General features: G+C 41.3%; 1 protein-coding gene across 1 annotated transcript; it reads right to left on the bottom strand.

The window, feature by feature from the left end:
• Positions 1–5575: 5575 nt before the first annotated feature.
• On the bottom strand, positions 5576–15932 carry NIPA1 (NIPA magnesium transporter 1). Its single transcript, XM_088521819.1, has 5 exons — positions 15758–15932; positions 13076–13123; positions 9349–9439; positions 8091–8251; positions 5576–6696 (listed from the first exon to the last, which is right to left on the bottom strand). Exons 1-5 carry the CDS (start codon positions 15915–15917, stop codon positions 6185–6187), a joined length of 972 nt encoding a protein of 323 aa, XP_088377945.1. The 5' UTR covers positions 15918–15932; the 3' UTR covers positions 5576–6184.
• Positions 15933–16628: the final 696 nt, after the last annotated feature.

Here is a 16628-nt window from a genome sequence, read left to right as displayed (position 1 = left end):
GGCAGGTATTTCGGTTTGCATGGCCTAACAGCTGACTCTTGGGCAGTAATTTTGATCTCCATATACATAGGGGCAGAACTGCAGTGAAAACCACCACATGCCACCCAGGAAAGCTGTGCGAGCAGCAGCCCCCAAGGCCTGATCCATTCGGCGAGGCTTGCACACGGCAGGAGCTTAACCGAAGCTTCCTGCTTCCACAAGGTCACCGGAGGCCACGTCCCCAGCGCGTTCAGCGAGGAGGGCTGAGCCACAGCACAAATCTTGGGCTCCAAGTCGATTCATAGAACAGTTGTACTGTCACATCATAAAACTCTTCCAGCCCCCTCTACATGACTCTGCTTAGGACTGGGCAGCCCTTGGAACATGGAAAACTCAGGGAAAATAATAATAATAATAAACACTATTTCTCTCTCGATATGGAAGAAAAGGAAATGGCACTATCAGATCTCAGTCTTTTAAATACTATTTCCCTATGAACTGTGAGAGTGAGATACTTATCCTCAGGGCTGGTTCGTGCTTGTGTCGCACTCTGGCAAATCACAAGGCTGCTCTAGAAGCCTAACTGCAAAGTTGCACAAGATGAACTGAGTTGAAAAGAATTTTCCAGCTAAAGATGCATTCTTAAAATACACACTCCTATTTCCTGTTCACGTAATTCAGAGATCCTCCATTTCTATAGAAGGACTATAAAACAGGAAAGATTCTCCTATCTTCTTTCTTGAGTCGTATCACTTGTCACCTTTGAAAATAAATTTGTACCTGGACATATGCTTTGAGGAATCCACGGCAGTGTTTTTCCTTGTGTACAACATTTTGTTGGCAAGGAACTTGTTTAAAAGCATCTTTTAACTTAGACCTGCACTAAAACTGATGTATGTACTTCAGTGCAAGCGTACAGACTGAAATATAGTTCTTCATCATAAATATTGCCATAAAAAAAAAATTGTTTCCCTGTACCTGATATAAGAGCACAACAGTTAACCTTGAGGGGCTGTTTCAGATAAAGATGGTCAGTCTCAATTTTATAACTGATTCCCTCTGTAGGAAACACAACAGTAAATCAGGTTGGCAACATGGACTTCTCTGATATTTGTTGTCACCTCATGCACACCCAACTATAAAGCAAGAGATCTTTCCACAAAAGCCATCAATTGCTAGCCACTAGCCAAAGCACAGGGATACATGGACACAGATGCCGATAACCCTTAAAATAAAGGGTGTAAAGTAACATTTTTTTTTCCCAAAGCTGAAGTGTTTATTTCACCTGTAAGCAAACTCCAGGACAATTAAGACATTGAACTATAGTTTGTTGGCAGACACCACTATATAATGATCAAGTGTGGCACTATATGATGACTCAGTGTGGCAACTGATCTGTGCATCTTCTACTATCGGTGAAAGGCTGCTATTTTATAAAAGGGTAAGAGAAATAATTCAGACTCACAGAGTGAGATTAGACCTTATGACACCTACATATGTGACAAAAAAAAAAAAAACTTTTTTGTAAGATAAAGAGGAGGAGTCACAAAACAAGCATTGAGCTAGAAATAAATCATTTATTTTAAAACATTACAGGTTAATAAATAGATTAGTTATCAGAAAACTTAATAGCCTTTTATAATTTACACAAGGCAAATACAACATGCCTATAACTATTTTTTTAAAAAGCAAAGAGAATAAGCTTGACTCATAAGCCATTAACAAATCCATATATACATTATTTAGAAGCTAGTAAAATAAACCATTTTCATGTAATCTGTAGTTACTATATTGCAATAGCATTGAAGCAACCAGATCTATCACATCGTGTATTTGTTGCCATCCACTTTTCTCCCATATCTTATTAGAATTATTTTTTTTAAAATGTTCCCCCCCCCCCCCAAAAAAAAAAAAAGTAACTCAAAAATACCCCTAATGTGTAACATTTTCCACCCTGGAGAGCAAACTGTCTGAAAACAAAACAAAACGCCTACTTGCAGCTCTCTCAAAAGATTTCCTCATCTGTAACCTTGTAATCACTTGATTTCAACAGGGCTGTCTGAAAGGCTTGTGCACCAGGAATGGTAACTTTTGACATAATTGGTGCTAACAACATGGTCCACATAAACCCATATTCTGTAGCACCAACGCCTACAAAGACTGATTCCTAAAGAAAACGGATAATAGTTAAAAAATGATTGAACAGTAAAGCCTCAGCAAGTCCTAAAGTTATATGATCTCAAAAGAGTACCTATGGAATCCTTAGCATTTAAGGAACAGGAAGGTGAGAGGTGTATATTATGCAAACAAAGCCCCATTTTTAAGCATCTGTATTTAGTTACTTCAAAGCTTTCCTTAAATGCAAACCCTTGTTAAAAAAAAGGAAAATAATCTCAGACTCCACCATTTCAACAAATAAAATCCAGCATTTTAGTTCAGCTCACTAATAAATAGGCTCTATTTACACATACAGTATCTTGAATGGTTAATTCAACAGATACTTTCTTTATGCATTTTGCCTTTTTTTTTTTTTTTTTTTTTTTTACATAGGCTTTTAAAGTGTAACAAATTTTTTGTTGTATCAAAAAGTTTTCTATTCTCCTACTGAACATCTGAGGGATTTTTGTATTTAACACCTAATAAAGATCGGGACTGACACATGTCAAATAAGTCCTCCACATACTGAAAGGGTAATGATCAAAGAGCAATCTTCAAGCAACAGAATCATATAAGTAAATATGGTTGATTAGTAGAATAGAAGCCAGAGCAAAATTCCTTTCACATAAATTAAATTAAAATGCATCCCACCACTGTAATCAGTCCACTTTTGGTATATATGTGGCTTCTGGTCACTCCTACTTTGGAATCAGCACTTCAGTCACCTGGCTTATAGCCACCCCTGTAAGTAATGTGGAAATATGTGAAAAGGGCAGGGCCATGAGAGACACCAAAGCTCAAGGAACAACGATGCTGATTCACTCCCTGAGATGACGGAACTCAGATGTCTTATTCAGAAGTATTTACTTGTGCAGGGGGAGAGGAAGAAGGAAAAGCTGAGAATTCAACAGTGCCTCCTTTTCAACCAGAAAAAGCAATGGGAAAAGACTACAAAAGGGTAGGACACCTAGAATGAGTAGGGTACGGGGTGGAGGGAGAAAGATTCATGCCAACAGCAACAACATAAAATGCTAATACATTTCTAAAGTTAGAACTGGACCAGACCCAGCTACAGCAGAACTCAAGAGAACGCTGCTATATACTGAACAAGAGTAGCAAAAATAAAAGTTTTTCATTATTTATCATTCACAATGCAAAAGGCTGTAGATAAAAATGATGTGCAAGGCCACTATAATTTATTTCACCTTATGTGCTGGCTTTTGATATCTGTATTAAACAAGGGTAACTAGACATTTCTAGAGATCCCATCAGGGATAAGGTGCAGCTGGGGAGGAGGGAAAAAAAAACCCCAAAACACCAAAAAACACCCTTGCAAACATTTACCAGCTCTAAGAATGGTCAGAGGACCAAAGAACAGAGCTGCTACTTTTACATTACACTGCATAGTGAGTACTTACCAAGTGAAGTTCTTTGTATGGTGCAGGAAATGGCAGGGTTATAGCAGGGCAGCCAAGTTGTTTTCAACTTAATATTTAATAATATTTAATTTCAACATAATATTTAATAATAATTTGCATATGCACCTAAAATACTGGATTAGGCACTTTCTAAATAAATAGGAATAAACTTTAAAACAAAATAGACAGAGATATGGCCAAAGAAGGACTTAAACCTTATTCTCTGAAGACCCACTGCCTTCAGAGAATAAGGGCTAATGTAAAATCAACATGAACCAACTCATGAACCGTGAATTTGAATTTTGAAAGGATGCCTTGACTGCTTCAAAACACATAACATTATTTTAAAAAGTAAATCACTACAGGTCTCATTTTATTTTAGGATTCAGTTTCAATCGGGGAAAAAAAAAGAGATCTAGAATGAAAAAATGTAATTGTCCATTGATAATCAAGATACCATCTTTCAATAATGGCCAAAGTTTACTTTTATCCAGATTTTATAACCTAACTAGCCCATACTGAAACTTTCTAGAATCCATAAACAATATTTGGGAATCCATAAAGAGGCCTTTCATGTGCTAATGCTTTTTTAATCTTACCAAGATATCCAGTTTCTCTACTAGCCTATAATGTGTTTCTGCCAATTCAGAGTCACTTCAGTTGGTATCTTCCATAGGTCATAGTTATAAAACTAGCTTCAGAATAACACAGTTGGGCTCTTATTCTCTTGTCAGAACACTAAGTCTTTAGGATTCGCTATTTGTGTTTATTGCTGCAATCAGAAGGGCTTATAACATTTATTTTAAATGAAAATGGAGACTGAGTTGAAAGGAAACATAAATTATGGTCAAAAAAGATCACAAAAGTGAACAATGTTACTCCCCATTAATTGAAGTTTGCATTCCTGTCAGTCACAAAACTAAATTCATGATTTCTTGTTAAAAACTTTTCAAAAAACTGTCTTGCAATCATCTTTTTTGTTTGTTTGAAGAGGCATTCTGAACTAGAGTGATTTCCACTGTATGTTTTCTACTTTTGTCCTTAAGACGAAAAAAAAATCACTACATTAAGTCTTATGACTTGTGATACTGATAATCATCAAATACAAATATGGCATGGAAATATTTCACTCCAAAATGGTACAGTTTTCAACTGAGAGCGGAAATTAGTTATTTCTTTTGGTAACGTATCAATATGCTCTAAATGGTCTAAACTGATCTGTTCAGAATCACTCCAACCATAGTGTAAGCTATTTGTATCACTGTCAAAATATTATTGGTAAACTATCATTCAGGCCTGCAAATACTGTACCTGAATGCCCGTATGAAAACTGAGCCCTCTGAATGCCTACAGTCCTTTAGTCTCCCTCTCCCAGGTTACAGGCTTTCTTTTTTTCTGAGCTAAGAAGAAATCTGACACTATTCTCCCTATTTTTTGATTTTGTTGCTGCTAATTAACTACTTTACAAAACAATTTCCTGCATTGTCACTTAACTGGGATATGCTGGACTGCTTTACACAGACCTCTTGCAGACTACCTCTTCCCGTCATGACTATGGATATTTCAGAAGCTGTCAAGACATCTAAAGATTTCAAGTCAGATTTGTAACGTTTTCCACTGCGCTAGTGTTTAGAGTTTGAATACAGTCAAGTATCACATACAATGAAAGTGAATTATTAAACCAGTATAGGCCATCTGAAACAAATACATTCACATTTATGCAATATTTTTGGATTACAAAGGCACTGAAATAGTTCTGAGCTGCTTACAAATAATCCACCACATAGCCAAAAAGTCTGTTCATTATTTCCTCATCCTTCCCAGTCTTTCTGTCTGCTCCCAATTAAAAACTCAGGTGAATGCAGTATGTCTCAATGCACGGATGTTACAAAATAAAACGCACACCTCTGATCTGGACACTACCATCTGCTTAAATAATTAGGAAAAGATTTTAAGGGCCCACTACCTTGTATAAAGAATTTAAATTAAAAACCCCAGTGTCTTCACCCCACGTCAGAGCAAACTGCAGACACAGCTGCTACAAAAGGACAAATCCGCAGCCAGAGTTGAAGCAACACTTGTCTCAGAATTCACAGCCTGGACGGTGAACACATTGCTGTATTAAGAAGATTAACAAATTGTTCCAACAACTTCCTCCCACCCACCCCCATTTTTGAGGGTATATATCACCCATGAGAGGTGTCAGATTGAGTCCATTAGAAACTGATGTTCTCTGTCCCCAGAAAGCACACCTCGGAAGCAGCCATAACACAGGTTTCCACAGACAGATCTGGTCAGAATATCCTTAAATCTTTTGTGATGAATCACTTTTTGCAGTGGGGAAATACATGAGTCTCTATGCTGGCTCAATCCTTGGCCTTCCAACTGAGACCACCCCCAATAATACCAATTACTGCCATTTATTATGTTGACGTGGGGTAAACAGACAATTGTCCCTTTGAAACTGGATGGAAGCCTCCAAATCATTTCCCGTAGGCCACCAAGTTGCCAGAGGGTAACAAATACTGACTTGAATCATTATTGAATCAGTAACCTACAAATGAAAGGCTCCATCATTCCCTGAGCCACCCAGTTTCCCTCAAAAAAAAAAAAAGAAAAAAGAAAAAGAATTAATCTGTCTTTATGTTAGGTTTGTTTAAGTCCCCAATATTGAAGTTGAATTCCTTGAACACCTGTATAAGAACAATCCCAATAGATACCGTGATGAATCCACAGGCCATTCCCAAGAAATCTACCACTCCCACATTACTCCATTCCCTGAAAAGGATGGCTGAAGCCAACAAGACCAAAGTGGTAAACACAACATAGTAGATGGCACCAAACACAGAGGAGTCAAAACATTCCAGTGCCTTGTTGATGTACCTGAACTGAATGATAATGCTACATCCCAACACTGCCAGGAGGACCAGACAGAGATACAGAGCCCTTTGGCTTGACGGGTTATTGTGAAAGATATCCTGAGCAGCCAGCCCAATGCCTTTCGTGCTGGGCACAGTGAAGCTGCCCAGCAGAGAGCAAATGCTGATGTAAACCATGATATTGGTAGGTCCATGAGCTGGAGCTATCCAGAAGATAAGCAGGAGAAGCATTAGCAGCACTATGCAGAGATAACCCACGAAAACTGGAAAACAAGAAGAAAACAAGGTAATGGCAAGAAAAGCACTTCCAGTTTGGGAGCTATGCTGGAGATTTTAGCAGGCAAATCATGACTTAGCATTGGGACTCCAAGTATATACCAAAACTGAGGTTTGATATTGAACATACACTCAAAATCACTGAGTTTTTAATGATTTACTGGGCACCTGTGACTAACGACAACCTTACGCTCTTGTGCAAAGGAAACCATCATGTGGTAAAATACAGTTGCACGTTTGGACAGGATTTAAGACACTTTTTTCTTAATTCTCTTTTGCATTTGGCTTATACTCACTAAAATCCCCTGTGATCAATGGCACTAATACCACCTCATTCACAACCAGGTTAGGAAAGCTGGTTGTGTGGGTGAACTTAGCAAAGTGCTGAAGCATAACGTTAAATCCCACTAGAGTCCACGAAAAGCGCAGGGACAGCTGGAAGAAGTGTGAGGCCCTATCGTTTACACTATTGCATTAGTATGCAAATTGGACTGGTGAAAATATTTCACACTTTAAAATTTTGAAGAAATACATTTCCTACTCACACTGATTGGGGTGAAATTGTAAATTTAGACCAGGGTGTTTGTTTTCATTTTCCTGGTGAATTTTTGCTTTGTCTTTTTCTCCCTCCCTTCCCTCCTCCCAGCTTTGGGCACCTGATGTGTTTCTGAGTTTCTCCCCACCAAAGCAATAAAACTTAGCTCTTATGAAAGAAATTAAAAATGGTTTGAAACATTAAGCACTGGTATATGCCATCCAGCAGCTAACACAACTTTACTTCCAAATCTGTCCAACCCCCCATGAGACAGACACTTCAGGACATGTCTAGATGGCACATTTATGCACACCTTTAGAGTGCCAAGTAATCTGTTTGGAACATAACTGGTATCTAGCATAAACTTATAATCAAAAAACAAATGCAGAATTAAAGAACAGGAGACAATGAACTTTTGTGTTTTTTTTTTTTTTATAAAGCAACTTACTGTAGATTCTAGAACCACAGCTTTCATTTTCTAGATAACCAGAAACACTTTTCCGTAATTTTCTAAAATTACAAGTTCAAATGGCCACTGTTCCTAGTTTGCTGTGAAGGAGAATATTTTTAAAGGAGCGGTTTAACTCCTAAATTACTCTTTAAAAAAAAGAGTATTTTAAAGCTTTTTGAAAAAAATCATATATATCTACATTTTGATTTCTGGGCATGTGTATCAATAAATCTGAGGAATTCCAAGTATGGCAAACCATACTGTTATGTCCTTGCCACATCATGTTTTCTTGAGAAGTCCGGTTTACTATCTCAGGGAAGCAGGACATCTCTTCTCCACGTGCATTCCTGACCAATCTCACAAAACCACTGGGATTTAATAAAAGGAGGAAGTACCTGGATTTGTAAGCTTCTCTTCAAGTTCAGCCTGAGTGGTTACACTCTCAGATTTTGGGGAATGGATGATGAGAACAACAGACCCAGCGCAGCTCAGCAGACACCCCAGCTTGCCAAGAATGTTGAGTTTTTCCTTCAGTAAGTAAGAAGCTAAAATGGACCTTTCACAAAGAGGAAGAAAATTAGAAGGTTGAGTACAATCTCTTAATACTGCTCTGCCAGTTATTTGCCACATGAATTTCCTTCTGTTAAAGAAATATCATCCTGCATTACTGAATCTTCAAATAGCGTTCAAATTGTATTTCAGTCTTAACTTACGGGAGATTTTCTCCATCTCCACCTTATTCAATCCATTTTATCTGAGGGGGAAAAAAGGCATCAGGCACCCCAGAGGCAAATATCTACCTATTACAATTAGGCGAGAGATCATTAACTCCATTTATAAGTGCCATATGAGAGAGAAAAGTGACCTTTGATTACAAAGACTGCAAGGCTCAGCTCAGACATGAAACGGGCCAAAATATACGAATTATGAGGCCTAGCATAAAATAACAGGTGATGAGTAGAGCACCACTGACATGATTTGCAGTGTATGAAATTAAGACAGACACGAAGCCCACTCAAAACAATTTACGGTCAAAAGGAGGTGACCAGCAGTCAGATACAAAAACCAGCAAGCAGGCAAAAGAAAAATCTTAAGGCAATGCAAAGCACTTTTAAGTAAGTGTACTTTTTTGCTGCAGTGGTTTCACAAGTATAGTTTAGCTCTTCACAGAATGTTTAACTATATACTAGACTCCTCCTCCTAGGAGGACACATGAACATCACATTAAGGAAGCTGCGGACACGTGCTGGCCAGGGGCTCCCTCACTTCAGAAAACCAAGTCCAATGCAGTTACATTAAGCTCGAAGTCACCAAACACATGCAGATGGTGGATAACAGGGGGTCAAAAGAATATGGAAAGAAACACGGACTAAATCTACATGATAAGGCAACTGTGAATGAGAGAAAGCATGTTGTTTTACCCGTTCCAGATCATAGTGGTACTTAAAGCAGAATAATCAAGAATCCCTTTTTTCTCCTGTCCTCCAACATGCTGCCATACTTTGCTGGGCAAAACAGTAACAGGCAACATAACCTTTCTGTAACACTCATGGGTCTGACACCTCCTAAACAGAAGGCTGGTAATCACCAAGTCTATTTGACACTCTAGGCAGTAATTGTATTCAAATGAAAACAAGTAAAGCAAACTCTTACCCAAACGGAACGCCAAGAGCTCCCAGGGGAGTCACTAACACAGTCGGAACTGCAGTGTAGGCCAAGAAATTCCCTATTTGACCAAGAGCCACTGTCAAGAGAACCAGAAATAGGCCTTTAAATCCCTTTGGAAAGGGAAGTAATGAAAACTTACCCAATATTGTCTGGGAAAGATGGACCCAACTGGGAAACAGATGTTACAGATCTGCTAAGCACGATGAATAATCTTACTCATGGCTTCTCTTAGTTAAGCGTATATAAGGCTATGGATAAGAAGCACTCATATCAAACTCAAATATCTTTACGTGTGCAGTGCTAATGTTATATAACCCATGATTTCAGCAGTAGAACGTGCATACACATAACAAGAGCACATTTAGGGGTAATTCCTAAGAGCAGTGTTACCTTTTTCAAGAGAGGGACATTACTGGAGGAATCTAATACTGAAATATGAAGCACATGCAGAAAAGCTCTTCAATGTACAGTCAAGCACATCAAATTTCACTGGCCTATATAGCATCAAAGGTAATCCCCGACCCCTGTAGCAAGAATTAATCTGTGTCAAGTCACAATAACAGCCCATCTTATTTTCTTCCAGTAAAAGCAATTTCCACAATTTACAACACTATTGCATGTCACAGCTGTGGTAAACAGTTTATGTGGTCAAGTTTTCAGCTAAATAAAAAGAGAAAAAAAAAGGCTAGTTTTGCAAGTGCTGGCAAGTTTGTAAGCCAACATGATGCTGGCATAGCCTAGGAGCCTGTCGCCAGCAAGAACCTGGATATTAAACATAAAATACACGCAGCTCAAATTTCAAGTTGATTTCAAGTGTTACTATTAACATTTAAAAATGTTTCAAAAATCCAAGCTGTCCTTAATCTGAGGCTGGCATTACACTTCACTGTCAAATGCTGTTCTGATCATACTGTTCTTTACCTTTGCAAGACACTGTGCAAACATTTATTTACCAAATTAGCTCTCCTAATCAGTAAAGTTGATGTAACCTGTGTAACCCACGAGAAACCCACTAACAAAATTGCAGAGGATGGCAAAACTATACTAATTCAATTCACTGAGGCTTTCATTATGTGCAGGAGCAAGCCACAAAAATAACTCCGTGAACAGCATTTCTAAAGCACAAGAGTCACTGGTAGGTTCCTGCGCAGTTTCTGGCCCTGGGAATGCAGCAGCTCTGCTATCAGCCTCAGTCTTGCTTTCCAGCAGATATCCACAGCAGCTTTGGCATTATCTCCGAGGCATCCGGAGGCATTAGCAGGTAGCTTGCCTGGAAGACACGGCACCGCTGGCACTGGGTCTCTGCACGCTCCAAGCACTCCTGAGCTACCCTGACAAGATACACTCCTTCATATCTCCAGTGCCTTAACTTTGTACTTAAAGAACCCTAACAGATGGCATCAACACAGATACAAACACAAACTGACTTATATTGTAGTCAGTTGAATTTACCCAAAATGTTCAGCACTGCCACGGAATAACAGTAGCAATCCCTTAACACCATGAATGTCAGACCAACATTAACTAAGGCCAATTAAAAAAATAAAAGTCTGCGCTTGTTATCATTCACCTGCTGTTGAGGATCTTTGCTGCCAAACTGTCCAGTCTTCTGTGGATAGAAATTCCTCTGCAGATATGCCAATGCTGTAGTCAGGACCTCACTTCTTGAAGGCACACCAAGCTTTTAGCTTGCTATCGGTGAGTAGCAATGTCCCAGAAGTTATTGCAGCACAAGACTTGACACACACCGACATGTCTACGTTAGCAAGGAGATCAGCAGGAGCAGATCTGTAGAGCAGAAGCACCTGCCCGACGCGTTCCAGGGAGGTTTATTTCCCCCTAAATTCAGCCTGGTCCCACAGGCTGAAAGTCCATTTGCAGCTCACATGAGTTAGGCTCATTCCTGGAATGCATCCTCCAGTCTAGCTTTGGCTGACAGAAATCCAGTTTAGCTGCTCCAATACTGCCCCAAAGCTCAGTAAGTAGACACAGACAGGAGATTCGCTTCACAAGTCTGCTCCCCATCTAAGGTAAAATGCTAACGTAGATGCATCCATCACTAAGAGCTGCCACAAATGCCACAGCTATGCTACTATCAGAATGGGCACTGAAACTAATTAATGATTTAATTAATTAGTTCAGTGCTGACTGAAGTACCTGTACACATGGTGCAATCACTCTTTTGACTGCAGTATAAAAAAGTCCCTTAGCAGAATCTGGAGCCCTTCCTTTGACGTCTTCAGTAATCCAGTGGATCCCAAGGCCACAAAATGGTTAGGCCGTCTTATTCTGAGCCAGCATGCCTACATACAAATACTTATTCACTGTCTGAACACATCTTGTAAAAGCAAGCTGACAGAGTTTATGCTTGTTCTGTTAGTCACTCTAACTCCAAAATCTGTACTTTAGAAGATTACTGTCATCTACTGTAATTTCTCCGAGGTTACAGGGGATATTGTAAATCTCCAAAATGCCACCTTGTTCTAGGTCCAACAATTCCCTACCTGGCTTTCGCTAGTTTGTCACTGGGTTGCAAATCTGAACCTCCAACATCCTCATGGAGTTCTCACATTGGTTCTTCTGTAAACCTTTACAGGCTTTGTTCTGAAATACCTGCATCTAGCTGATGGACAAATGCCCGCTGATACCACTCCCTAAGCAACTTCAGCTTCACTGAATGCATTCAGCCCCTTGACACACAAAACCTTTTTCTCTGACTCAGCAGAGAAACTCCTGTAAACTCCTGTAATAAAAATACTTTTTTTTTTTTTTAATTCCTTCTGTTCGGAGATTTGAAACGGAGGCCTTGCAGGGAATAAACAAAGCGATTAAAGAATAGATTTATTGCTACGTATGTACGTAGTGATCACAGTAGAGTAGAAAGCTGGCAAAGAACTACTTAAACTCAGCTTAAATTCGCTGAGGACTTTCCTTTGGAGCTATGTTAGGTCTACATTCGCTGTGGACTTTAACCGTCAAAGGATTTTACAGCTTTTACAGTGTGGTGGTAATCTAATAAATTCATGGGGATAAAACTGGGCTGAGCTACAGAAAGAGAAAGCCAGGTACTCTGCATGTTCTGGAATCGAATCACAGAGTGAACTTCGTGTGAGCACAAGCCACAAAGATGCCAAGTCTAAAACTGTACCAATCTTATAATCAGTATCACATAAGGCTTCATGTAAATCTTGTAGATTTAAACCAAAACTGAAACTATAGCTGCCAAAGCTAAAAATCAAAGAAGCAATTTAAATTGAGGCCAGCTAAGTGCTTTCTGATCTAGAAAATAACATATGCTCAATAAGCCCTTTTGTGCAGAATTACAATTTCTTATTCAGCTTTTACTTTTATTAAAAACTGAGCATATCAGTGTGATCCAAAGATACAAAACATATGAGAATCCACAATCAGAACATTGTTTGGGTGCCAAAAAGCTCCAAGTATCAAATGGTTCTGAAAATTTGGAAAGACCTATGTCTCTGGTTTATCTCAACCCTTTACCTCTTCAAATACCAGCAGGCATACTAGTCAGAGTGACTTTACTGAAGGTAGAATATTTGTGAAGGAAATTTATTTCATTATAAATCAGTGAAAGATTCAAGTTTAGAACACAGATTTTTCTGATGACCCATCAAAATAGAGATTCAGAAAGAAATATATATATATAGCATTTATATACGTACATATATATACATCACACCATGTTACTTACTTGCAATAGTGCCTGACCACCATACTATATCTGTTAAGTATGAAGTACCTGAAAGAGGAAGCATAAATATACATATTAAAAAAGTTTGTAATTGTGTTACTGAAACTATGAAATCATTCATATCAAAAGTCAATCATTTCATCAGTCTCAACTATTAGGGACCTTTATCTTAACCTTTTAAGGCAAAATAGTGTGTGGGTGGAAAAAAATCCAAAAAAAAACCAACCAAAAAAAAAAAAAAAAGGAGGATGGTAGGTACTCAGATTTGACCTAAATATCCAAGTTAGATCTTTCTAAGGAACCTTATTAGTCAGAGGCTCTGACTATGCAATTCCCATGCTTAGCTTGCTTAAAGAGCCGCTGCAATGTCAGCAAATGCTTCTGATGGGGCCATTCAACGGGATATATGGAAACACTACTAAGAGAAATGGAAACCTTTGGAAACAAATAATTTGGACAAATTAAGTTTGTTAATAGTCTCACAGTAAAACCACACGGGAGAAACTTTTTTTTGGCATGGAGTTTTGGAAGTACCTCAGGCTAATCCTATATGTGAACAGTTAGAAGTTACAGTAACTGAAGCCTTCCCCAAATTAATTATTGTTTCTAAGAGAGGATTAAAATCTAGACTGTCCTTCAATGTCTGCCAAGTTCAAAGATGATCAGTTTGGTTGTAATTCAATTATTAAGAACTCTTGACTTGGAGTGTACCACAGAGTCTATGCATCACATTTTGGAAGCTCAACTTTTGTTATCGAGGCTAATAACCACTCGTCAGACTAACCCCTTGTCTTCAAAGAACTCAGCTTTGGCATCACGTTATCCTGCGGTTAACGTCCCATTTCTCTTTCTAACAAATAAGTTCTGCACTTATTTGGAAAGATGATCTCTCAAAATTTGCTGGAGCGATAGGCAATGTCATATGTAAATGGAGCACTCTGAAATCCCAAGGGAAAGAAAAAAAAGTCTATAAGTCAGAAATCTGTAACTCCAAAGATGTATAAAATATTAAGCCATTGAAAAATCACACTATATAATTGAAATGTGAGAAAAAATGACTAATGAGAATAGCCAGCTTTCAAGTGGGTGTATGCATGCTTTAGACTTTTGTTACTGCATATAAAACACTTTGTTGCGGCTACAAATTATAGAAAATATTGACTCAAGTAAGGTAATTTTGCAAAATATTTGCAGTCACTCACTGCTGTTTCTGACTAAAGCAAGAATTACTAATTGCATCCATATCATATTACTGATTCGGTGAAGAACATAGAAAAGACTTCAAGTGGCTTGTTAATTATACAACACCTACTGAAGCCAGTGGAGGAAGGAAAAAAAGAAAAAAAAAAGAGAGATGGGGAGAGTGAGAGAGAGAGAGACATCGTTTGACACTAATGATCTTAGTTCTGACTGCAGGACCCAAGGAAGGACTTCACTGCTTCAAAACATTACATCAACATTTATTTGCCTGGCTGTTTCCTGACTTACTCTTATAGCTGCGTAATGAGCACAGCAGTAGGAAACACGAGTAATCACAAGAATCACTAATAATCTTCAGTAATATCTCTGAAGCAAGAGATGCTATACAGCTGTGACAGTCACCTAGGAATAATGCCAACACAGAAACGCAGCCCTTGCCTACCCACTGACCTCAGTGAGCTACTGAAAGCTCTTCAGAAGCCATAAGACCCAGCTCATGAGAACATGTTTTAACTATGCTGCAGGGGCAGTGTCATTTCCTCCTCCCTCGTTTTCTCAGCTTTCCTTACAAAAAGATTTGCATAGACGGTGCACACTTGACCCCTGCGCTAACAGTAAGAGCCCATCAGAGCCATCTTGAAGGGGGAGCGGGACGCAGCGCATGAAACGGCGCGTTTGTCGGAAGCCCCTCGGGGTAACTGTAAGGCCGCCGCGGCGGATCCCAGAGGGGCTTGTTGGACCGCGGCGGCGCGGGGCGCCTCGGGGCGTCCCCAGCGCACCCGCACGCATCCCACCAACGCGACGCGCGGCTACCGGCGCCCAGGGAAGGGCGAGGAAGAGGCCCCGCACGGCCCCGTGCTTGCGGCCTCCCTCCAGGAGGCCGAGGACAAGTAAATAGGTATCCTGAGCTTTCTCTTCCCTATACTCAAAGAGCTAAAGCAATATTCACGGACTGCACTCTTTTGGGAGCTCAGGTATCAGAACGAAATGCAGAAGATCTTGATATGCTGCAAATTTACAACTTTTTCTTTCTGGCTAAACTGGATAGCACAGTCAGCTGCTGACTGTTCACCCCCCAAAACAACAGTAAGGCACGGGACTGCCACAGGATAAAAATAAAAGAGCGACTTCACAGCACTGCCGTGCCACGGGGCAACTTTGTGCCATGTGTCTGCAGCAGCGCGCGGAGGGACAGCCAGCAAGGTGCTCCCGGAAAGAGACCACCCGAGCCAAAGGCAGCAAGCGCAGGTGTGCCAGGAGCTGATGAAAATATCCCCATCCCCGGGGGGGAAAAAATGTACATATGCATATTCATGCATACACACACGCGTGTGCGAGTGTACGCACATGTGTGTGCATACGTGTGTGTGCACGCTGCATGCACGCGTGTGCGCACAGCTGCGGCGGACGGCTCGCGCAGGCCGTGGCTCCCGCGCCGGGCCGGGACGCCGCTCATCCCGCCGCAGCCGCTGCGGGCCCTACCTCTGCCGCGGGCCCGCACGATGCCCTTCTTCTGCAGCACGAAGGTGGAGCCGTTCACCAGGCTGGACACCACGGCCACGCTGAGGCCCAGCGACACGGCGGCGGGGCCGGGGCTCGGCTCGGCCCCGTCGCCCGCTGCCGCGCCCGCCGCCATCCGCATCGCGCCGGCCGCGCCGAGAGCTGCTGGCGCCGCGGCCCCGGGCCCCGCGCACCGGAGCGGCTGCTGCGCCGGAGCCGCCCGTTCCGCGCCCGCCCGTCCCGTCCCGCCCCGTCGGGGGCGGCCCCGGCTCCGGCGGCGCGCGGGCGGAGCGGCGCTATGACGTCATAGCGCCCGCAGCGCTGCCCTCTCTGACGTCAGAGCGCGGGAAGCCCCGCCCCGGGCGCACCCGCGCGCTGTGGCCGGAGCCCGCCGCTATTCCCGCGGAAAGTGAATACATAAATGCAGGTCCCGCCCCCCCGCACACAGAGGAAAAGGAGTTTCTCAAATAAATAAGTGAATGTGAGCAAATATGTAAGTAAAGGTCCCTCCCGGTTCCTCGCAGGGGAAAGGACAGCTTCTCAAAAGCACAACCCTCCCAGCCACCTCGCGCTTACCCATCGGCTAGGGCAGAACCTCAGTCATGGCCATCCTCGTGGTGGAAGGAGGGAGGTGTCCCTGGCCCATCGTGGATGGTGGCAGCCGTCGGTTGGAACTGAGCCCCTTGGCCCGTAAGGAGTCTTTGCTGCGCTGGGCCCAAAGCAGTCTCTGCCGTTGGGCAGAAATGTGGGCTAGCACCTACCTCGCTGCAGTTCCCACCATCCCCAGATGCCTGTTGAAATCCATCAGCCCATAAATGGATTGATTACTGAGGCTACATCTGCCTGAGGAGAC

This window comes from Tinamus guttatus, unplaced genomic scaffold (assembly GCF_059628265.1).
Source record: "Tinamus guttatus ecotype Peru unplaced genomic scaffold, ASM5962826v1 Tinamus_guttatus_pri_ptg000134l, whole genome shotgun sequence".
NCBI lineage: Eukaryota > Metazoa > Chordata > Aves > Tinamiformes > Tinamidae > Tinamus > Tinamus guttatus.
Note: the sequence above shows the minus strand (reverse complement) of the source record. Positions and strands in the feature narration are given on the sequence as shown.

Excerpts from the sequence above, each read along its gene's own strand:
- NIPA1 (XM_088521819.1), bottom strand. The coding sequence starts at position 15,917 with ATGCGGATGGCGGCGGGCGCGGCAGCGGGCGACGGGGCCGAGCCGAGC. Across the intron at positions 13,124-15,757 it reads CGTGCGGGCCCGCGGCAGAG|GTACTTCATACTTAACAGAT; the intron begins GTAGGGCCCGCA and ends TTCCTCTTTCAG. Across the intron at positions 9,440-13,075 it reads GTGGTCAGGCACTATTGCAA|TGGCTCTTGGTCAAATAGGG; the intron begins GTAAGTAACATG and ends TTCTCTTGACAG.